At 43.3% G+C, this 24,158-nt stretch overlaps 2 protein-coding genes across 3 annotated transcripts; one reads left to right on the top strand and one right to left on the bottom strand.

Annotated features, from left to right (window-relative positions):
- The first annotated feature begins 1,683 nt into the window (after positions 1-1,683).
- pcsk7 (proprotein convertase subtilisin/kexin type 7) lies at positions 1,684-16,461 on the top strand. The gene is made up of 17 exons (XM_080502692.1): positions 1,684-1,780; positions 3,416-3,726; positions 4,305-4,547; positions 4,688-4,822; positions 6,119-6,284; positions 6,418-6,508; positions 6,823-6,877; positions 7,370-7,508; positions 7,652-7,752; positions 9,750-9,917; positions 11,080-11,184; positions 11,294-11,396; positions 13,393-13,549; positions 13,659-13,753; positions 13,848-13,953; positions 14,376-14,493; positions 15,001-16,461. The coding sequence occupies exons 2-17, from the start codon at positions 3,466-3,468 to the stop codon at positions 15,274-15,276; spliced, it is 2,319 nt and encodes a 772-aa protein (XP_080358818.1). The 5' UTR covers positions 1,684-1,780; positions 3,416-3,465; the 3' UTR covers positions 15,277-16,461.
- A 918-nt stretch (positions 16,462-17,379) lies between these two features.
- On the bottom strand, positions 17,380-22,795 carry tagln (transgelin). Of its 2 annotated transcripts, XM_080507574.1 has the most exons (6): positions 22,623-22,795; positions 19,473-19,515; positions 18,849-19,037; positions 18,570-18,741; positions 18,390-18,492; positions 17,380-18,150 (listed from the first exon to the last, which is right to left on the bottom strand). In XM_080507574.1, the coding sequence occupies exons 2-6, from the start codon at positions 19,482-19,484 to the stop codon at positions 18,012-18,014; spliced, it is 615 nt and encodes a 204-aa protein (XP_080363700.1). In that variant the 5' UTR covers positions 19,485-19,515; positions 22,623-22,795; the 3' UTR covers positions 17,380-18,011. The 2 variants fall into 2 exon arrangements, with proteins under 2 accessions (XP_080363700.1, XP_080363701.1); XM_080507575.1 differs by lacking the exon at positions 19,473-19,515 and having other exon boundaries at positions 22,623-22,794.
- Positions 22,796-24,158: the final 1,363 nt, after the last annotated feature.

Here is a 24,158-nt window from a genome sequence, read left to right on the forward strand (position 1 = left end):
GCCTGTTTAAGTTATCTATGCAGATCAGCAGAGCCAGAAGAACAGAGGACAGACTAACTCCTCTCTTTATTATAAATAGTGTATAAAATAAGGCAGATATGGATTAAATTTGGAATTTTGAAAGATCGTTCCACTTCTGCACAGGAAGAAACATAGATTTGGAAGAGCAAAGCTATAAACATACTTAAATAAATCTTAATACGAACTAAAGTGGGGATCCAGTCGCATGGATGGGCCCGATTTTGCTGGTTTACGATCGTATGTTGTGTCTAACGAATCTTTGTGGCTTTTATGAACGAATGAAACAAGTTGGATATGTGTGAGCATGCATATATGTGTACACAGCTGTACTGTCCAGTGATGAGTATACAGAAAGGTTCAATGGAAATGAGGAAGTGACACTCATCTATGAAACCACACTATGTTGTACTTTCCGGCAAAGAATTCTGCAATGCAAAACAAGTACGCACCAAGAGGATGAAATATCAGATTGTAACTGCATATACAGTGTAAAGTTTATTTCACTCAGTGTGAAACTCAAAGACTGGAGTACAGTCTTATCAGATGTCAATTTCCCTCTTATATTATAGCTTGAATTTATCTAGTGTATATAAAATTGTCCATTCCAGATTTTCTGTTTGTGCAGGCACACACAAACCAAGAGTGCTTAATCTCACTTAAACTACTGCTGCACCATCCATCTGACAACTTGCACATGTAACACATCACATGTTAACAAACCAAAACTTAATAGGGCTCCTTTCACAGACACACAGGCCTAATTCCCGGCATCTTTCAATGGGGGACCATATATGCTTTGACAAGGAAAACCAGCCCAAAGTACGTTATACTGGACACTAAAAGAACACGATGTATATCTATAAGGGACACTTTGTATTGTCTCTGAGCAAGCTGTAAATAGATCTACTCAGAACTGTCTATTTATCTGTCAGGCGCTGGCAGCACTGTTGAACCAATAAAGTACTTATTGTAACTGTTATAAAGGTTTCAGACTGTCATTGTCAATTCTGGGAAAACGTTGTATTTTGCCTTAAACGATTGTATAACTTAGTGTCTGTGCATTTTGTTTGTGTTTCCCCCTGGTGAGGAATAAAGCTCTGCTCTTTATTGCAAATTACTAATCTACACACCTGAAACCACTACTATCTCACTAACAAAATGGGGTTTGTCCATAGAAATTGTGTTAATGTTGCTCTCCTTCAGCTGATATAATCAACAAATAGTCACATTCTGTGTGGTGGTTGCAATATAAATCATGACAACGGTAAAGTTGCGACCTTTACTGTGCATGCTGCAGCCATTATCCATTCATTTAATCATTAAATCCTGTCTTTCCATGATATAGAAAGTTAAAAAAAACAATGGTTTTTAACAGAAAACCGGGGTGCAAACGTTACTAGAGATCTCTGTTAAATTTAGTCAACATACTTGTATGGTACTCAAGTCTCGAGACCACGTTTGGTCTCGGGTTATGTGGTCTTGAGTACAAACATACACAAGATTCCCATGTAAGAATTTGCAGAGGATGAAAATGACACAACGTTGTACATATCCTGACATCAAGTCGCATTAGTAAATAGAAGGCCTTGCAAAGCCCTGTAAAAGTGAAGCGTCGTGTGACGTCGGCCGTGACTCGGGGAACGTGTGACGTAGTAACGTAGGCAGCACGCGTCGATCGCTTACGGAAATGAGATGACAAGCTCAGCGTTTATTACGAACTCCAGAAGCGGCGGAGACGGAGCACAAATACCGTGGAAAGGTGAGATCAACCGCAGCACGGTGAGCTTTACCAGCTTGACCTGTGTCGCCGCTGCTGTTTTATGTCACCACGGGGCGGAAACGTCAAAACAAACGCCGACGGACAGCTAACGTCGCGTCGCGGCGCTTGCTAACATAACCGAGCTACAATAACAACATCGCTCCCGTTGAAACGCGGCTCCCACTTTAGTTTGTCTTCTGTTGGCTGTAATGTATACATACATGCACCTCCTTTTTAGAGTGTTCAAGTCATTTAAAACACCCGGCGTGTTTAACACAACTTCGTGCCCGATTTGCTGATTATCAGGTAAGATTGAAAGCGAAGAATAGCCAAAAGTGACATATCGTGTTGTGTTCGCTGTCAGGAAGTCAAAGCTCTACTTTTTATTGTGATTTATTCATTTTTGTTACTGAACAAATGAGTTCGAACATCCGCTGTAATTACGTAATCTAGTCGAAATTAAAGATAGACCTGTTGGTCGGCATACAGCTGTTAAAATGTTTAATCAAATATTGAATTATAGGGTCATACGATAAGAGCAACGGGCACTGCCTCGTCGTTTTGTTAAATAGAAGGTCTATTTTTTTTCACTTTTTATTGTCTTTAGTTTATGTGTAGTTGTATTTGTTGGTAAAGTTTGGTTTAATATTCGTCTTTCAGGTAAAATAAGTCGGTCAGAGTAGTTTAATCGAACATTTTAAAAGCTGTTGAGACAATCGGCAGTGTTCCTCTTGATCCTCCCTTAAGTGAGTCGTGTGTTGCAATCAATGTCCATGCAAAGATGTTTTCACTATTGTAGATTTTATTCTTCAGTTGACTTAATTACACAAAAGCGAAGGGCAGTTGCTGTTATCTATATACTATGTATTTGTCATCACGATCTTATACTATGGGCCAGGTGTGTCCCTTTTGAATGGTGCCATGTTTGAAAGAGACATGCATATGGAGTGCAGAGGTTAGCACTTTCGCCCCACAGTGAGAAGGTCTGGGTTCGAATACCAGTGTGTGGAGTTTCCACGTTCTCCCCGTATCTGTGTGGGTTTCCTCTTGATACTCGGATTTCCTCCCACATTCCAAAATCATGCATGCGATTTTAAATAGTCATCCTAAATCTCTCCTTGGTGTAAATGTGAGTGTCGGTTGTTGTACAGCTCTCCGTGTTTGCCGTGCAACAGACTGGTAGCATATCCAGGGTGTAACCTTGCACAGGATTAAGCTGTATACAAGATGGATGGATCCATTTGTGGGATGGACACCTGAGCATAATATGCAGGCTGTGCCCATGAACATTTTTGCCAAACCTTCTTTTCCAGTTCCTACTAGCTTTCCTTTGATGTTGCTGTTGGATTTTGTTTGTCACATTCATTAATTTCCATAAAATGACATTCAATATTGAAAACCTCTTCACACTAGTATTGATGCAACCACAGTGTTGATCAAATGTGCCACGGCTCTCTCTCTCTCTCTCTCTCTCTCCCTCTCTCTCTCTCTCCCTCTCCCTCTCCCCCTCCCTCCCTCCCTCCCTCCCCACTTAGCAAGATGCTGTGAATTGAATATGTTACCTCCGAAAGCCGCACACACATAATAAATATCCAGCCTCTCATTCTCAAAGTGTCCTTTCTGTCTCGTGTCCAGGTTGCTGTTCAGATGAGGAGGGCTTGCCTGGCTGACCCTGTGTCCTTGCTATGGCCACTCCCCTTTTCCCCACATTCCTCTTCCTGATTTTTCTCTCTTCCTTTACACTCTTGCTCATCACCCTCCTGCCCTCGGTTACCCCCTCCATCCCCTCCATGTCCTCTTCCCACCCCTCATCATGGCAGTCCCTGTCGTGCGGTCCTGGTCAGTCCTGGGCTGTCCGCCTCCATGCTGGTTCACACCACACAGAAGAAGAAGATGACGGTGAAAACAATCAGGGCTCCATGCACCTGGATGTCATCGCCAACAGGGTAGCTCACAGACCCATGATGACTTATTTCTATTTGTTTATTTTCCTCAGTTTTCATAAAAACAAACTTGTTTTTTTCATCTTATTTAAAAGAAAAAAGAATTCATAATCAAAACAGCAAAAGCAGCAATGCTTTTGTTGAAATCCCACTGCAGATAAAGAGTCTAAATCTTTTGTCTTGATACTTTGATTGTATTGCATTTACATACAAATTTGAAGTATTGAAACAAATATTTACACAAAAGCCAGATACATTGAAAACCTGTTTGAATTGAGTTCGGGAACCTTTCCATTCAGACTTAATTTATGTGTGGAAATGTCAAAAGAACAAATCCCTAAGGGTTGATATGAAGGGATGATTTAAAGACAATCCTAGAATATTTGCTTTTTTGTGAGATTATTTGATTTAAATTTTGCCCTTCACGTTTTGGTTTCTTGTCTTATCTCAGGTCCAGCAAAAAGTTAGAAAGATTGCATTATGACATGAACTCGCCTCAGAAAATATTTCTACTGTTAAAATGACTGTAACATCAGTGAGCTGAGCGTTATCCTGTTTTAATTTGACTTTCTCCCTCACAGGTAGCAGAGCAGGCTGGGCTGCAGAACCGGGGCCAGATCGGGCAGCTCGAAGGCCACTACCTGCTATGCTCTGGGAATCCTGCTGCCGAGACTGTGGAGCGTTTGTGGAGAGACGGTGTCCATCCCGGGGACGTTCTCGCTGCCCACCCTCATGTCCTGTGGTACTCTAAGGAGAGCGTGCTCAGCCGCTCCAAGAGATCTCTGGCTTTCAACGACCCCAACTACCCTAAACAGTGGCATCTGGTGAGAACTATCTTCAGCGTTGTGGCCTTTTGACACAAAACGTGTCTCGAGGGACAAACCAATTAATAGAACTTTAATGCTGTTAATCCCTCTTCACTGCTGCTTATCTCACTCCATGTCAAACGTTTTGTTTTCTGCAGCACAACAAAGTCAATAAGGGTATGGATATCAACGTGACGGGAGTGTGGGAGCATAACATCACAGGCCAAGGAGTCACCGTGGTGGTTGTTGACGACGGGGTGGAACACACTCACAAGGACATTCAGCTTAACTATGTAGGTCAAAACTCCAACGGCAATTTTGCGTCCGGGATCTGTCGCTATGTTTACCTGTACATCTTAGTCAGGCCAGACTTATAACTTGACAAAGACACCTAATTAGACTAATGTCTTTGTCCCATTTTACATGTGTGGGAGTGTAATCGGTTTAGACTTGAAGACATCTTAGTGATACGCACTCTGAGCCTGGCAGGGTTTTTTTTTTTTGCCATTTCTGTTTGATGATATACTTCACAACACCGTGAATTGTATTTCTGTATATGTCCTAAAATAATCTCTACCTGATCTGTCATGTTTAGAGTTTAGAGTCTGCCAGCTTCTTCTATTTGAGCTCCTGTATTTCTGTATCCATGCAAGAGGAGATTGACTGAGAATCTCATTATCTGGGTGTGTTAGTCTGACTTGGAAAACTTCCATTTCCTTTGAATGATATTTACAATCAGTTAAAGTCAAGTTTTAGTTTTGATTCAAAGAAATGATGTGTTCTTTCTTATTTGTCATGGAAATGTAATGAGTGATATATATCTTGTCATTTTATTTAGCTGTGGTGTTTATATTTAGCCAGCATAATTTTTTCTTTTTTGTTTTGCAAGAATGCTAAGAATGTTAAAGAAAGAAAATAATATTGTTGAGGTGTGTTCAACAGAGGAAAGATAGTGTATAGAGAGTGTGACTCACAAACAATGGAAGGCAGTTTTGACAAAGTCCTTAGACCTTAGAATTTCACGATAGCAGACAAACCAGAAAAACCACGGTGATGGAAGACCGCAATTAAGAGGCTGCTTCTGCCTTCCATGAGTGTAGTAAATGTGTTTATAGAATTCCAGCATTCGCAGTGGCTTTTGATCCTGCAAGACTGGATGGTATCCCGTTGAGCCTGTCCCCCCCCCCCCCCCCCCCCCCCCCCAACTGAAAATACAGGGCTGGGATGGGCTACTTTCACTGGTGTGAAGACCATGACAACCTTATCCTCACTCCCAAAGATCAAACTTGTAATCAAGTACCAAACGGATTTATGTGAAACAAATGGCTTAAGCAGATGTCTCTTAATTCGATACATGTATTTGGCATTATTCATGTTGAGAACACCCAGTAATAGTCATTTGGACTGATTTATATTGATGCTTGATTGAAACCTGCATAAAATGACCATAATGTATTGTTACACCGTGAAGCAAATCATTTGCAGCCTCTGAGCTGCCATTTATGCCTCCTTCATGGCATCTCAGCCACATTCTTCGGTGAGTGATTCTGTTTATTTATTCATTCATTTATTTATTAAATTTTTTGTAGAGTCCAGAGGGCAGCTATGACCTGAACTCCAATGACCCGGATCCCATGCCTCACCCGGATGTCCACAGCGACAACCACCATGGGACTCGCTGTGCCGGAGAGATCGCAGCCGTTCCCAATAACCGCTTCTGTGCTGTCGGGGTGGCTTATGGCAGCAAGGTGGCAGGTGTGGACAGGGTCGTCTACGTTTCTTCTTGCCGATAACAAAATCATTGTTCATCATGTCCAGGATAGATAATGAGTTATTAAATGTGCATGTGGGGGGCAGAAGGAAATCGAATTCAATACTTTGTTCAAAGGTATACGAGTGCTGGATGGCCCGCTGACTGACAGCCTGGAGGCCATAGCTTTCAACAAGCACTACCAAGTCAATGACATCTACAGCTGCAGGTTCAATGTCTTTCTCTTCTCCCGTTTAGTACTCCCCAGTAGTTACAACACATTTAGAAACTGGATGTAATTTGCTTTTTTTGGGGGGGGGGGGGGGGTTCTACACACATCTGGTGTACATACTCCCTTCTACTGCTCTTATTTTTGTCATAGGCAAAATCTTTCGCAACCCTACAGCCGACACTCATTCAATCTGTCTATTCGACTCCCTCTTCATTAATCATAAAGTTTAGTGGTTTGAGAATGGAATTTTTTTTAAATGATTTTAATCCACTGAGTAGTTTTGTAAACCAATACACTTTGTTTACTTACAGTTGGGGACCCGATGACGATGGACATACTGTTGATGGACCTCATCCTCTGGGCAAGGTGGGTAATTCTCTCCAGCAGGGGGAAGCAAATTGCAAAGGATCAGTTAGAGCAGTGGTTCTCAATTATTTTCTGTCATGCCCCCCCTAGAGGACAAAAAAAATTTCACCCCCCCCCTCGAATTGTACTACCATTGAGAACCTGATAATATTTATTTATTTATCTGTATAGACCACTGTATGAGTTGCTGGCACCAGCATTCTGCATACAATCGCCTGATTATCAAATTAAATTAATAAAATGAGCTGGAGGCCCTTTTTTTATCGTTCAAGCATGAATAAAGACACTAATACTGAAAGTTGCGCCTGCCTCACGCCCCCCCTGACACCCCACCACGCCCCCCCAGGGGGGCTCGCCCCACCATTTGAGAAGCACTGGGTTAGAGGAATGAATTGTTGATCTGGAGAAGAACATTTCATGCCACAATTTGAACCGATTCGTTTTACTGTGTTCTTTTCATTCGTTTCCTAAACATTTCTATCTGATCCGCAGGCAGCTCTGCAGCACGGCGTGATCGCAGGCAGGCGAGGCTTTGGCAGTATCTTTGTGGTTGCCAGTGGCAACGGAGGCCAGTACGATGACAACTGCAACTACGACGGCTATGCAAACTCTATCTACACGATCACAATCGGTAAGACAATGAATAAACAGTCAACTGCATCTCTATGAAGACACACTCTGGATTTGGGTGTGGATGTGTTTTGTTTCATATAACCTTTGTTTGGGAGTGGTCTCATGCATAGAAACCATTACAGTGTGTGCGTGTGTTTTCAGGAGCTGTCGATGAAAAAGGCAGGATGCCCTTCTATGCCGAGGAGTGTGCCTCCATGCTGGCCGTCACATTCAGCAGTGGAGGAAACAGGCTGAGGAGTATTGTAGGTCATCACAACACATACATGCACTGACTTTTTTTAATTTTTTTTATTAAGGCTAAACATCTTTGCCCAAGAAAGAAAAAAAATTGAGCTATAATCATCATGAATCATATTTCAAATTAACCAAAACTGTTGCATACCCAAGAAAATCTCAGTTCCGAGTCCATACACACACACACGCACACATACAACAAGGTGGCGGCACCATCATGCTCTCAGGCTGCCTCACTGCCAGTGGTATTCAACGGTAGAAAATCTAGCTTGAAATATGTGAACTGAACCAGTGATAGAAAAGACGGTTGTCTTTGGTCTCTAAGCAAAGGAATGACATTCAGCTGCACGAGGAAATGGCTGATTAGAAAAAGTTTGATCTCTGGTGCCGCCATATCAGTGAAGGGAGATTCCAGATGGAAAAAGTTCAGAGGCTTTCAGCGTTAAATATGCTGATAATTGTGTCTGGAGCATAATCAAATATTTATTTTCATGATAGTGTTGTTTTGAAGTCTTTGTTTAATCCTTTTTTACATACTGTGATCTCACAGAATTTGACTTGTAGCATTAGTTTGTGAAAAGAGAATCAGATTTGTTTGAGATTACTACTAACTATGACTAAATACTGAAAATTTAAAGGTGTCGCTAAGCTTGGTTTTTCCACCGTTGATTTCAGGGTGCTTGTTCTTTATTGAGTTTAACCAAACATGTTGTGTAAAACAGTATTGATTTGCACCACAGTACAGAACCCGAGAATGCTTTAAAACATAACTTGTAGGGAGGAGGAGCCGTTATTCGGGAGCCTTTGAATGCTCAGCAGTTATTTCCATCTCAAAATGATGTTTCTGATGCTGGCGACAGGAGTCTATGACCTCTGTTTGCTGCTGTTTGAGAGCATCGTCACGGCAACCCAGTTTGGACCGGGATGTCATCGCAATGCTGAGGATCACTTAGGCGTGATCGGGTCTTCTCTGGAGAGAGCCAGACCACAGTCCGTTTACAGGCCGTCTGGAAAAGTCGAAGGAAAACTCAAAAGTTGTGGTTTTGAATATTTAACCAGAGGTTTTGCATGTCTCCTCATGATTCATTAAGGTGAATCTGGGAGCTGCAGGATTTTAACCACCGTTCCTCTCGCCGATGCTATTGCGCACAAGCTGTGTAAGAGTCCCCTAATGGTACTCGTCCACCGTCGCCACATGAGACAGCTGCGATGAATGAGGAGGGCCTGTCCTCTTGGGAATCCCAGTACACTCCGATAATTTATGGCATCTGGAAACCATCTGCTTGGATGGAGCAGCTTTTGGACCAGGCCCACATTTGCCTTTGCATGTAAACAGGATCGGGAATACCTGGGCCCACATCGCTGTGGTCCTGTCAAACAGGTTGCCACTAATGTGTGAGGCAGCTGGCTGTCTCACACATGTGGAAGACACATGTACGACTGGATTGAGTTGCCCAATAGAGCTCACACACACACACACAGTAATGTATAACAGAATTGAATTACAGTGTTTTAAGGGTCTTTTTTTAGTTTGCTGATAAATGTCAGTCTTTCAAACTCTTCTGTTTCTACTTTCTTTAAGTGGTTCTATCCTTCTTTTTTTATGACTGTTACGTTCTCTTTACTTCTTTTTATCTTCTTAAAGCTCAACACTCCCGGGGCCTTAACCCGCTCTCATACATCCCTAATGCACTCCATTTACTGTACACCAACACTGATGAACTGTGCCCAGCCGCAGTAAATATGTCAAATTGTCGAGCAGGCTCTGTGGCGCTGGCGCCTGAGTAACATGTCAGTTTATGCATACAAACCTCCGCTCTCAACTCGTTTTGGTTATGCCCTCGAAAGGCTGTGCCATGTATCCGTCTCTTAACTACACCAGAGTGGAGACTTATTGCTGTTTACATTTGGACGCCTGCCCGAGTCTGTACCACCTCGACCTGCGTAATTCTCTAAACTGTATGTCAGACGCTCAATTCATGCATCCGTCCGTGTGGTTTGGTAGGTGACCTCGGACTGGTCCATGCAGCAAGGGACGGGCTGCACGGAGGGCCACACCGGCACGTCTGCAGCGGCCCCCCTGGCGGCCGGAATGGTGGCTCTCATGCTGCAGGTCCGGCCCTGCCTGAGCTGGAGGGATGTCCAGCACATCATCACCTTCACTGCCACCGAGGTAAGCCTGCTCAATTTCCTCTCGGCAATCCTCAGACTTCACATTCTTCCCGATTGCAACGGGAGTCTGCCTCAGTCATGTGTGGGTGTGGTCAGTCATCACGCCTCAACGTGCTTTTATTGGATGGTTAAAATTAAACGAATAAGAATGGTTTTAGTCGTCGTGATTTAAAAAGTACCTGAAAAGAACGTATTTTGTCCAAATCTATTGGAGTGTTACTTTGCCTCATGTCCCCTACGTGAGTGAACCGTTATCGTTGTTGTTACCACCATAGGGTGATAGTGACATTTTGGCTTCAGTTTCTAAGGGGGGGGGGCTCCGTCTTTCTTACAGTATTTATCCAACTGTCATGTCTACAGCAAGGGAAACAAATACATTCACACCCACAAACATTTTGGAGTCAACATTCAAATTCAAGCTCAAGTTTTTGGAAACCAGAGTATCTGAAGAAGACCCCCTCAGTTTTTGAAGTTCAAATGAGTGAATTCTGTCAAGAGTGTAATCTGTCTTCTTACATGTTTTATTTTTCTTTCTTATTCAATCCGAGATGGTAGTCTTTGATGATCAGAGCAACATGATAATGAAAGACGCATTTCTGAATGTTTGCTGTGGGATATCTGATGAGACGCTTACACAGCTACAAAATTCACACAAAAACAAGTTCCACTGCAGGTGGACGAGCTCAAACAGCCCTGTTTTAGCTGCAACTCTGCTCCAGCATGTCGAATTGTAATGAATGGATCCTTAACAAAAACGTACATGCACTGGGTGCGCATGTGTTGGACTAGTTGACATGGATTTGATGAATTTGGTTACGGTTGTACGTTTGAGGAATCACAACATTAGCCTCGATGCCATCTATGCCCCTATTCCTTCAGAAAATCAATATTTGAAGCTCTCAGAGAATGTCATCCTTCTCGTAGCAGTTATGTAGAGTCCAGCATTTTGCTTCCTTAAGAATCGGTAAGCTGTCAAAAGACATATTTTTGATTGCTCATCTTTTAACCGAGACCACAAAAATCTCTCAATGTATAGTCATCTGAAAACAAACAAGGCAGACTCTGTTCTGGAGTAGGTTGAACAGCCCCGACTTAAGTTTGACTGAATTAGTTTAATGGTGTATTGGAAGCCGACACCATAACGTAATGTGTTGTCGTGTTAGTGTGACAGCAGTGCAGATTGGAGGGTGAACGGAGCAGGTTTTCATCACAGCCACCAGCACGGCTTCGGTCTGCTCAACGCCTGGAGACTCGTTAATGCGGCAAAGGTACATCCAGACTCGCATCTGTTGTAATCTTTGGATCATTTTGGACCGGGCGTAGGTTTCTTTAAAGATTTCTTTCTTCTTTTCGTTTCTTTTTTGTTTTTAAAATGAGGTGTGGGAGTCGGTGCCGTTCCTCGTGTCCTATCAGAGCTCAGTGATGAAGGAGGAACTGTCCATCCTGACCTATCCCAGTCAGCTGGTCCGTACCTGGGACGGTAAGAGTCTGCTCCTCTCCCTCGCCCCCGCAGCTCTGGACAGTTACTTGCCGAGTTTACGCACTGCGCTCTGTGGCTGATTCCCTCCACCCTCCCTCCCACCCTGCCCGCTCCTCAGACAGTCGCTCTGTCCTTATTCGGTAATGTCGTGTGAGACTTTTCCAGATTTTTCTCCTTCCCACCCACCCACCCCCTCTTTTTTTTTTTTTTTTTTTTTACACAAAGTACCTTCATTGTTTTGTCTCCTTTCAGTCCTTGCTCTCTTCTCACCTATCTAAATCTCTTATGTGGCGCTATCTGTTTAAGCAATCTCGCTCCCTCACACGTTTTCTCACATATCCTCACAGTGACCTCATTCAAGCAGAAACATTTCCTTCTCCGTCATGTCTTTTCCTCTCCTCCCTCGATTTTTATCTTCCGTCTTTTATGGCCTTTTTACATTTGGGAGCCAAGCCCAGAGTCTAGTGTGTTTTTCTTTTTCCTTTTTTTCTTCCTTTCTGCTGAAAGTTACACATCGCGGTGACAAAGTGTGTCTGGATTTCTTTTCTAAAAGGAAATGAAATCACATCAGGCTCCCTCCTTCCACATTTTCTCCTTTAAACCTCTGAGATCCTTGCCAGACCTGCCCCGTCCCACGGTTCACTGTTTGTTGTCGTAGTTTCTGTTAGCTGGCTCGCACACCAAACCTTCAACATTTCACATTCTCTGCTGCCCATGTGAAGATCAAGCTAACGGTTTGTCAGTGGCTGTTAGATGGACGATAACAAATCTGATTAGAACCATGTCTAAGCACTTCTGTCTGACTAGATTGGAACTATCCGATTAAAATTACAAAGTGCCCGAATGATGTGCTTTAATCCTTTTTTATTATCAGATCAGCCAATGTAAATGGCACATCGGATATTAAATGTTTGGGAGACTCAACCTGATCTCTTTGTTCAGTGTCCATGTAAACAGGAAAATCTGATGGCTCAATTTGAAAGAATTAAGTCAGATTGACAGAACGCGACAGTGTACACACAGCTGCTGTGTTTATGTTACGTGCGCGCTGTGACTGGATTTGGCGTTGAAATCGCCAGCAGGGCAAAAGGGTCGAGTTGTTTTTTTAAACGAGGCAGCAGCTGCAGAGCTGTGTTTGACCTTTTCTGATTGAAAGTTATGTATTTGCATTACACGGAGCACCAGTTATGTCAGTAGGGACATGCTGTTTTGAAGTGAAGGAAAGCAAAGAAGACAGGCCGACATAATTGAATAGATTTATCGTAATTATACATGATATGGTAGCACAATGAAAATGTAAATCGCTGCCACTGGACGGTGCATTGATAATAAAATATATCAACAATAATAAATATTAAAACCTATAAAAAAGCTGTTTCTCAGCCTGTTTGTCCTGCATTTTAATTTATATAATCACAGTGAAATAACCCATGTGTCCTGCCCATATATATTAAAAATGTGACATATTAATGTGTCTGTGTGCACAGCCCTTATTGCAGGTGGAGTCAGGGTTGGTAGCACTGAATAACGTTTTACTTCGCTTTATTTCTTCTGATAGGCACTTTTTTTTTTTAAATCTGAGAGTACGTTCAAGATGTCTTCCAGCCCTTGAGAAATACATATCGGTTTCCATGTTCTAAGTTTATGTTCAAGCTGCATTTTAATAAAATCTCTACAGTTTCTCATTGTTTTTAAGTGGATTTCTTGCTCCATAGATGAAAGTGTATCAAAGCATTTCTATGCTACTAACCTTACATACATGCACGAGATGTCGCAGCATCATCAGAAGGAATTCTTCTTCCTTTTGCTTCTCTATCCTCATCCTCCATCCTCCTGTTTCTATATTTTAGGTGATGGGGTATAACAGTAATGCAAAATACACACATTTTGGAAGGTGGAATGTTTTTTTTTTTCTTTTTTCTCCACATTGTTACATGGAAAATGGGCGCACACTCCTTCGCACACAGCTGACTTGAGCTGTGCTCTTCTCTCTCAGTCTCCGCTGACGACTTGGCTCAGTCGGGAATGAAGACGTTGGAACACGTGGCCGTCACCGTGACGATCACCCACCCCTGCCGGGGCAACCTGGAGATTGTGCTGGTCTGTCCCAGCGGCATGGCGTCCGTCATCGGGGCTCGGCGGGCCATCGACAGGTTTGTTCATTCGAAGCGCAGCGAAGTGTCGAATCGATCTCGATGAAAGTAATCTATGTAGACCACAATAAAAGTTTGGGTTGTTGTGCGTGTGTTTGTTTGCACTCAGAGACGCGGCCGGCTACCAAGACTGGACTTTTTCCACTGTGCGCTGCTGGGGGGAGAGTGCCAAAGGACCGTACACCCTGAAGCTATCCGACCACCGTAAGATACACACTTATAACAAACACTGTTGTGGCAGTGAAGGTGTGGAAGATTCTGCATTCAATTCATTCCTCACACCGTTCTGTTCCCCCAGGAGAGGGATCGTCGGAACAGTGCGCCACTGTGGGAGTGCTGAAGCAGTGGAAGTTGACTTTATACGGCTCGTCCATGAGCTCCGATGAAGTCAAGGACAGACAGAGGTAGCCAAGCAAGCAACTGTCCGATCAGCTGTACCATTGTTATTAGGCTGCTCGTGAACATTTTGTTAACCAAGTTGATGTACAAGAAGCTTAGAACGGATGAGCCTAGAACTGTGAGGATGTTAGCTGCCGACTGACTAATGGCTCAAGGGCTTGGTCATCTCTGAAACTCATGAGGGGGGGGTTCCCCCTCTGCCGTGGTATGTATCCCATCGATATCATCCCATCGATCCCTGTGGGCTTCACACTTCTACCGATGAGCTGCTGCAGCAGTCAGTGCAGGTCCTGGTAGTAGTTTCGCAATACACAATATTAGATCGGTGGTCATAATGATTTGGCTCATCGGTGCAGTTTCCTCTGACCAGAATCGTAGTGTTGATGACTTCATGGTTCGACTAAAATGGCTGTGTGACGCTCGACAGGCTCGTGAAGGAGGCCATGAGCGGCAAGTTCCTGCACAGCGGCTTCTCTCTCCCCTGCCCGCCCGGCCTGGACATCCCCCCAGAAATCATCAGCCCCTTCACCTCCAACAGCCTCAAGGTACGGAGGACGCACATACATCAAACGTTTATCATTGCAGTGGCTTTGTTCCATCATCTATGCTTGTTTTATTTTTTTTTCCCCAATAATGAAAAGTAATTGATGTTATGATAGCACTGAAAGTGATGTTAGTGGCATGTTTCCCTATTTAAAAAAGTAAAGTGATTTGTCGCTGCACTGTATTGAAAAGCGTTTTGTTTTCTTTCTAATATTTTGGTGACTATATTCACATATCTATAACGGGCAAACTTCAAATTGAGTGCAGTTAGATTCCTTGATGCCACTGTCCATTCAGCTAGAGTTGGTATCATCCATGTGCACAGCCTGTGCCTTCAGGAAACGACTCTGATCACGCATTAACAAGGGTTGTGGTTGGTAATAAGTGGAGATTGAAGACTTGATCGTCTTAAGGGAGTTTGACTATTTCCACACACTCGGTGACTTCTATGTTTCTGTTTCCTTCGCCTTCCTCTGTCTCGTCTTGTCTTTCTCTCCGCTCCCTTCCAGTTCCTCCTGCTGCTGGGCTGCATCGCTCTCTTCTGGTCCCTCTACTACACCCTGGAGGTCACCCTCGCCCACCTCGACTTCAGAGCCCTCCTCTGCCTGCCCAGGAGACGCAGCAGGTCCAGGAGGGGCCGGAGGATGAGGGGGGTGGAGGAGGCCCTGCTGGAGGAGGAGGGGGAGGACGAGGACGGGGTCGGGGACTCCGAGGTGGAGATGACGGCAGTGCTGGACTCTGAAGTCAAAGTGCCGCTCATTATTGAAGAACGGCTGGCAACATAGCACCAAGCCAGAGGACTGAACCCTCTCACGGTCTCCACCCTGCTTCCAAGCCCTGCAGGTGGGGGGCTTCTGGTTGGAGGGTCCTCAAGATGACTGCAGATAAACTTGAATGGACACTTGTCCTGCTCTGCAATCCCCCGATGAAGTGGCCTTGTATGTGTTGGTGCCGTGACAAGTGTGTGTTGTTACTGTACACTTGCCCCTTAACATATTTTCTTATAAGGAAACAAAAAAAACTACACTGGAATTTTGCCGGTCGTGGGCTTAAAGTTCCCACATGGCTGTGGTTCAGGATCAAAGGGCCTCGGCGGAGTCAAATGAGAACTCAGCAGAGTCCTGTGTGGAACTATGAATGTATTTACATCATCATCTGTGTGTGAAACGTGCACCCAAAGGAGGAAAAAGTTTACAAGCTGGTGGGATAAACTGTGGAAATATGGTTCCTTCATGCAACTGAGAACTGGGAAATTTACCAGTTGGGGAAAAATCGAATTTCCTGGATCAGTTAGCCCATCAACAAAACATCAGATAATTGACAATCAATGCTGTTTTCATCCAAATAGATGAGCAAACAGATTAAATGTGTGTAAAATCAGAACTATCTGTAATTATCCATGCCAGACTCATAAAGTCTGGCTGAGATTAGTTGGGGGGTCCCCCCCCCCCCCCCCCCCCCACTGGAATGTCTTGAATTTTCCCTTTTCCCAGTCATTCATGAACGTGCCTGATGAGAAGGGACGTGCGCTATTGAGAGAGATACAATGTAGTGTGTGTGCGTGCGTGTGTGCGTGCGTGCGTGTGTGTGTGCGTGAGATAAACAAGGTCTTCCATGCAAAAAGTGTTGGAAAATGTGAGGACTCAGGAGGGTACTGGTGTATTTTCATCAGAAGATATTTTCTGAGGTGTTATTTTCAGTCTGGGATTATTCTCTGGGAGTTATCAAACAACTACTGATCATTACTTGAAGTAGGGTTCTCAAGTGTGGGATTTAATATATATATATACATATATATATATATATATATATAAGTGTGCCTGCTGTACAGGTTTACTGTGTTCAAGGATTTCTACAAAGTGTTTTTAAGAATGTCATACAGAACTATAATTTTTCTATGTTAAAGGAGTGTTTGGTCTGAAGTTGGACGCTGTGTATTGCTGTGCAAGTCACAGGTGATCGGAGTGAAAATAAAGGAGTTGATGGAGTGTCATTTTACTCTGCTACTGTTTTCTGGCCTGCACAACCACATTTATCCCTCTGGTGCTGGTGGCTTTACGGAGACATTTTTGTGGTGTGGCATCATGATAAGGAATTTAAAACGGTCTTGTGTGTTTTTTTTTAAAAGCATCTTTTTGTAATGTCTCAGCCTTGTGCTTATTCTGACACAAGAATGAATTGGTTTGATAGCGAAAGGTCAGCGTGACTTCACATTTCTAGCATCTGTATGGATTCAGTCTCTTCAGAAAGAAATAATCTGGCCTAAACTAGACACACCTGGTCAACATTGTGCACTTTTACTGCTTGTTAGAAAAAAATCTGTATGTGATGAAGGCCACTGTAAAATGCAACAGAAAACACGCTGTGATCAAAGGCTTATTGTGCAACTAAGAAAAAGGCTGGCGAACCTAACATCACTCTAAACTGAGAATCTCAAAAATTTCTATTAACATACTTTGCAAAACAGGGAGAATATATGTAATGTGGCTGTTGGGATGAATTCTGGCTTCATGGGGCAACCGTCAAGCAAATGAAATCATTAAATTGCAAAAAGGCACGCTTTTTTGTAATTTACATCTAAGCAACTGGTGCAAAATACAGTGAAATTAGGAAAAATAAACCTCCTATGGCTGCATTATGCATGTTTTTATAAACTCAAAACAGATTATTCACACCAGAACAATTATGAAATAATATTGAGAAGTAGACTGTAAACTGGATATATATATATATATATATATATATATATATATATATATATATATATATATATATGGATGGATAGTAGCTGTGTCATTTGAATCTACAGTTCACTTTAGGCACTCTGATGTCTTAACCTTGCAAAAGTCACATACACAGAATCACAAAGTCAATTCAGACTGCAGATGTATTTCAAAGTCATCATTTAATAAGACAATGTACAAAAATATTGGCGCTGATACAGCAGGCTTAGCGATGAGGGAAGTGATTGGTAAAATAATGTGTCTTTAGCTGTCGATTTGGAAACAAATGATGTAAACAAATCAATATTCATGTCAGAGTCCTGATCTAATGTGGCTAAAATCAAGGGAACAGATGCCAGAATTCAGACTTTTGTGTCTGAGATGAAACCTGGTGGCTAAGCAGAGACACCATGCTGTCTAATAAACCTCATGGAGAAAGAAGGAATCACTCCACCCTCAGTACAACTTCTCTTTGGTTTGGTATTCGTCCAAGATAATTGTTTTAATCTGTGGTTGCTGGTACAGACTACAAAAATTCTGTTGTATCCATCCCAACTGCAGTTGGAAGACAGAGCACGGTGACTTCTGCGGAGGGTTACCAGCAAGCATGTAAATCATGGGTTCAGACTTGTGATAGGGGGGGGGGGGGGGGTGAAAAATCTATATTTTGTAATAGGAAAGCATAAAGGCAGCTGTAGTGGACCAGTCAGAGGTTTGAGAGGCATCAGGGGCTTTGAGGTGGCAGGGTGGGCTGCAGAGGTTGAGAGTACTGGGGGTGAAAATGGGGGGGGGGAGACCTACAGGATCTGCCGGGGTCGGCCGTAACTCATGCCCTCCTGGCTCGCTCCCTTATTGGAACCCATCTGTAAGCCGATCACATTTTTGCCCGCCTTCATCTGCTCGTCGCTGAAATCCCGCTTGTTCTCCTGTGCTTTCCTGCAAGACAGAGTTTTAAAAGTCACAGTTAGGTGGGAAAAGTCGACTGGACCCGGGGTGTCAAACGTACTGCCTGACAGGAAAACCTCACAAAGTGGAAACATTAGTTGAGTCATTTGCTACATTTTAACCCAGTGTTTTGTAAAAACATTTTCTCATCATCTATTCCTATTTATTGACACTTAGTTAGAGTGGTGGTCTGAGAGGGGAGCCAAGAATCTGTTTTAGTTCGGACTCACTTGAAGAACCAGGCTGGGTCTCCATTGTATGTGCCTTCGTCCTTGGTGACGGCCAAGCTGCCCAGAGCCGAGAGGGTCCTCTGCACCGCCGCCAGGTCCTTACCTGTTGGCGCAAACCAGAGAGCTCAGACTCAAGCAATTCAACATCAAATGTTTGAAGAGCCGTGACGCCTCTCTGACCTTCCCAAAGGTCCACTGTCTGGAACATGTCGGTCTTGGTGACGCCGTACTTCTCTGCGGCGTTGAGGAACTGGGAGATCTGCTCCATCTGCTTGAAGGCCATGGGCGAGCTCTGGATCTTCTTCACGGGTTTGTTCTCGGCAAATAGACTATTGATAAGTTCGCTTAGGATCTGAGCGGATGAGATCAAAAAGAAGACGAAAACTAAAAAAGTCAGTCAAAGGAAATAAATGTTTAAAAACTAAACTAAGAACTGAGGGAGCTACTATTTCCACTCACGCAGCCGTCTTTCAGCCAGGCCTGGAAGCCCATTTTTCCGGGCTCGGGTTTCCCCACACTGGAGCTGCACTGACGAGTGATCCACTCCACCAGGATCTGCTCCAGGTCAGGGTCGTACTTGCTGTCGATCTTGTCCTGAACCTGCCGGCTCATGCCGTAGGAGGGGCCTTTGTTTGCCATGCCGACACTCTGAGTCGTGGAGAAATGGACAGATTCATTTAACAGTCAGGTCGCTCAGTTTTATTTATTTATTTGCCGCTTTTGTCCTCAACACAAATACAAATGCCGATCATGCAGTTCAGAAGCGTGTATGGAAGCGTAAATGCCCAGCGCCCAGTTTCAACACTTGCCCTGAGCAGTGGCATTAACAGCATTGCGTCTCTTCGTGTGCACCTTCACGGTGTGCAGTGGGAGCTCCAGGCAGCTCATTTCAGCTTTGATTCTCCAGTTTAGCACACACACGCTTAAACTTTTGACTTTTGCTGTCTGTCATCGCATACATTCTGCCAGCAATTTTTTTTATCCACCAGTTTTGGGGTCTTTTTTTTTTTTTGCTTCATTATTGCCTTTGGGCCCACAGCCAAGTGCACAACCCATATTAAAGTGCTGTCTGCACCACCCAACCTTTGCAGCCATCTTGATGTCAGGTCACGTCAACTTCCTGTTCCTGGAAGAGGGTTCAGAGTTAAAATGTCAAAGGTTAAACCCTGTAGCTAAGTTGGGACATGGACTTGCTTCTGGCCGAGATTGAAGGACGCATAAGAACAATGAACAACTCTTCTTTTCTGTTAGTTTGATCTGGATGTAGTTTTTACTGCAGAAAGTGAAAGAATGCAAAGCTGGGCCAAGTCGGACAGTAACAGTTCTTTTCCGTCAACCTCTCCTTCTTTTCGCCTATTTAATTTGAATTTTTAACTGATTTAATTTAAATAAACATTTTTTTAACCACTTTTAATCCAATTCCAATTATGTTTATTGCTTGAATGATAGCTGAAAACCACTTTCACTTCAGCTAATGTGGAGATATAGATGATGAACTCGATGAAATCCATGTGTGTTAAAAGATGAAATGCAACGTGAGAATGGGAGATGTCGGGGACAGGAGTGGATTCCTGCCCACAGTGTGTTACCAACAACCCTGTTTAATATTCTTTGCATTCCCTGCGGTGTGTTTCCAGAACCGCGAGAAACCAAACACACATGCAGGGCAAACACGCTCACTTACACACCGACCGCAAGTCCAGAGAGTCACTCTGTGTTTGGCCCGCACGCACATACACACACACACTGACTATACCATGTTATTCTCACCTACATGCGTCACATTATAATCATTAAAGCAGAGTAATGTTTGTCTGGTACGTTAGTTTGTTTTTTCTCCCCTCTGGCCTCGAGCTGTTAGTTTCTTAAACAGCTCTCTGGGCCATACAGCGAATCCACAAACTCAAACCTCAAAGGAAGTGAAGACGAGAGGAAAGAGAGGGCTGCAGTGATTCACGACAGGCAAAAGATCACAAAATATTTTTGGAGGTTAAGTTTGTCCCGGTAGGGCCCCGATCATCTATTTCTGGCATTTATGTGTGTCCAGAGGCCTTTCATTATGCTTGGAGTCCAGCCCATAACCAATAACTCAGTATTATTTGCTGACAAAGTTCTTAAAAGAAAAAAAGAACGCGCTTCTTAAGATTTAAAGGTGGGATCTATAAAGGGAAATATACCTATTTATCAAGCAAATGGTCCAAATTAATTTGTCGCTGCTGCTCTGTAGCTGAGAAAAATGGTGCATGAAACAAGATTTGATGTGAATATAGGGGGCGATAGGAAAATAGACATCATGAACAACGAGAACAGGCAAGAAATACTTTAGAAATACAAAAAAAAAAGCCTCAAGTTCCAAAGTCCAAAAGCGTTTTATCCCCCAAACATAACTTCATCCTCTCCATCCCATTCGCTCGTGTTTTTGCTGCTCTGTTTCTCTGTCACCATGGTAACCCCTCGCCGATGCCAGAACAGGAAACCAGTGCGAGGGCTGCGGCGAACTGTGGTGGTCTGAGGGGACGTGGCGTCATTGCAGCTCCAACCAGCCAGCCACCATATAACAGTGTGGTATGAATAATCTCCTGCAAGTCAGTGTGAGTGAATGACTTCTGTGCTCTTTGCGTGTGTCGGAGATCAGGGTCTGGTGTGAAGTGGTCGAAGCTGGGCTTTACGTGGAATATGTAATTAAGCCCTGCTCGTGCTAGACTGAGCTGGGTCATCCGGTTGGAGCGAGCCGGTCGACTCCGTTTCTTAAAGTTTGTGTCTTTCTTTTTCCTTTCACTGTTACACAGCTCTGGTTTTGTCTTGGTTCAGCTACACGCACAACTGTTGCTTCACTCAGGCCTGCCAGACAGTTTAAGAGGACAATATTAGTTTTTCTGAAATCGCTGCCAAAGCCCTTCGTGTTTACAATTATCCTGACAAACTTTGTAACTTCTGTTGAGCTTGAGCTGATGGTTTTTTCTGCCCGATTTAACTCTGGGACTCCAGAGCACCCCGCCTTTATGCACTGATGTGCTCAGTTTCCTGGCTTTCTGAGGAATAGTCTCATGGAAATCTGCCTTGTTTATGTGCTCCCACAGGATTGGCAGAACAGATAGTGCTATCTGCTCCTGTTGCTGCTGTTCTGTAACCAAGTTGTCCACTGGCGTCTCATTTCCCTCTCTGTCCTGCAACGGGCATGCTGCCAACTTCAATAATTTTCAAGTTCATGCATCGTGGACGGCGGTTTCAGGCGTCATGATTCCAGTGTAGTCGAGCTCTTCTGTGCATCTACAATGCACTCTTTCATGACTTTGCATTGCCGATCATTTTATCTCAGTTCTGCATATCCAGCCCTGACTGGTTTGCCTGTCTGCGTCTCCTCGACTCGCTTCACATGGAAAACACATCAACTCTCCAGTAACACTGGAACTGTACTGGTGATGGATTATTTCACCGATCTCGAAAGGAGAGCAGTCTGTGGGAATTAAGTTATGTGGAATAAAACCCACACATCTCATGTTGAGCTAAGTTCCTTATGCTTTTCTGGTTATTGCTCTGTAGAGTTTAATAACACCCATTCCCATGAGGGAAACTATATCATTTTCAGCCAATAATTTAAAGCACTTGTGGTCATGACATCCTGAAAGTGATACATTTGTGAATCAAAAATGTCTTTGTGGATCAATTCCACAACAGCAACAGTGGACACCCTCCAGATTCAGTTTATTGTCTCTTCCAATATAAGGATTTTGAATTTCCATGCTTATTAATCCTATTCATTTCCTTACACCTTCCCCACCCAGGTTTTTGTAGATATTTTAAATATTGGACATGTTTTATGTCTATTCCTGAATGAAAGGAAAGTTTAAAGCAATGCGTTGAAAGAAACAAGAAAGAAACCTATTAAAAACCTAATAAAGTGAAACCTATTCATTTATTCTTCCGATCTTTTTAGGCTTTTCTTTTAATTCTCTTGTACTAATTCTTACATATATTTACAGTCAACAATCAACAATGATTCTATTATTTGCAGCCATAAATCCATAATTTATATGACACGTCGGCACAGAAATTCGAGGCAAACATGACAGTAAACACTGTCAACACTTTGTGATAAGAAGTCAAGAAGGCCTTAATGACAGCGTCATTCACCTCATCAGCATCCTGCTTCACAAGTACATCCCAACTGCAGTTTTGTTTTTTCTGTCGCTTCAATACTACAAGGAGGAATTAATGTAAAAATATACTCACTGTGTGAAGGAAAAGGTGAGCTCTCTGCTGGCCACTAGTGCAGCTGTACGGGTGAGTGAGGATGCTTGACTGAGTGTTTGTATATGCCTGGCCGGGACCTCCCTCTCAAAAATGCCGGCTTAAAAGGAGCAGATGAGGTGAGATGACTTCACTATTCTACTTGAGGGAAAGAGAGAGCGAGAGAGAAAGAGAGAGGGAGGGAGCAGGCAGGATAAGCTTAGGCGAGTGAGGGGAAGGAAATAAGGAAACTTCATCCTTAAAAGGGCATGGCCTTTCAGCAGCTCCCTCTCCCTGCCCGGTACGTCCCTTCCCTGAGCGTCTGGTTAAAAACGTCAAGCCTTATTTGGGTAGAGCCGCTCCATGTAGAGGAGAGGAGCAGCAGCAAGGCGCTGTGCAAATTCTCCAAATACTTTTGTCGCATCCCTCTCTGTTTAAAGTGGCTGGATGGAGGCAAGGAGGGAGGATGGAAGGGAAGTTAAAAAACAAAAAAAAACAAAAGTGAAATGTGGATGTGTGACAGAGAAATAGGATTGTGTTCATATTGGAGAGAAGGTATGATGTCAGAGGTGACTATTTTACATGAGGAAGACAAAATACACTTCGAACAACTCAGACAGGGAACTCCATGTAAGTCCATTACCTAGTGTATGTGTGTGTGTGTGTATGTGTGTAAAACCCGTTCCCTCCACCATCCACCATCTTGCCGTCACTTCTCTTCTTTCAGGGACACTCTTTGGCACCGGGCTGCTGTTTGGATTGGAGGTGACGAGTATACGTTTCTGACATCTTGTCAGTGGAAAGTCTGAGGTTAAACAGATCGCACGCAGGAAGAAAATTTCATACTTAAACAGACTTTCTTAAACATGTGGGGACACACACACACACACATTTTACACTCTGAGGATAGTGTTGGTGTCAGTGTGAAATTTTTTAATACACAGATTGTCACCTAAAATAAGTCTAGAAATCCATCTTTGATCCCAAGTCCAGGTGGAGTCGTAGTGGTTATATATAGAAAAGCAGCTCTGGGACTGAGCAGCTGATTTAAACTACTGCATCTGGTCAACAAGAAGACAATGTGTTGGAATCTGACACAAATCTTTAGTTCAACTAAAAGTTTGCCCCGACGGGGGGGACTTCCAAGAATGCTTGGATATCCACTGAGAATTGCTTCAAAATGAGGAAACGAAGAGTTAAGTAATGCTCCATTCAATACAAGAGCAGCACAGGATTAAAATAATCCACAATTGATGTCAGAGACTGTAGGATTTACACAAGCAATAACAAAAAAATATATATATCAATTACTTCAGAGGCCAAGTGTGAACTAACTTCTTCCCACACTAGAGTTTTAATGATGGTTTTATTGAAAATGATTTTTCCCACATTCCTTTGTCTTTGAAGTTATGTTGGGAATTATTTGCTCAGGAGAATATTAGATTTCAGGAACCGGTGTTACCATCCAAACTGATTAAACTGATGGCTATTAGCGATAATTACTTCATTATAAACGTTTGCCTCTAAATGACTTAGAGA

The sequence above is a fragment of the Blennius ocellaris genome, assembly GCF_963422515.1.
Source record: "Blennius ocellaris genome assembly, chromosome: 2".
Classification (NCBI taxonomy): domain Eukaryota; kingdom Metazoa; phylum Chordata; class Actinopteri; order Blenniiformes; family Blenniidae; genus Blennius; species Blennius ocellaris.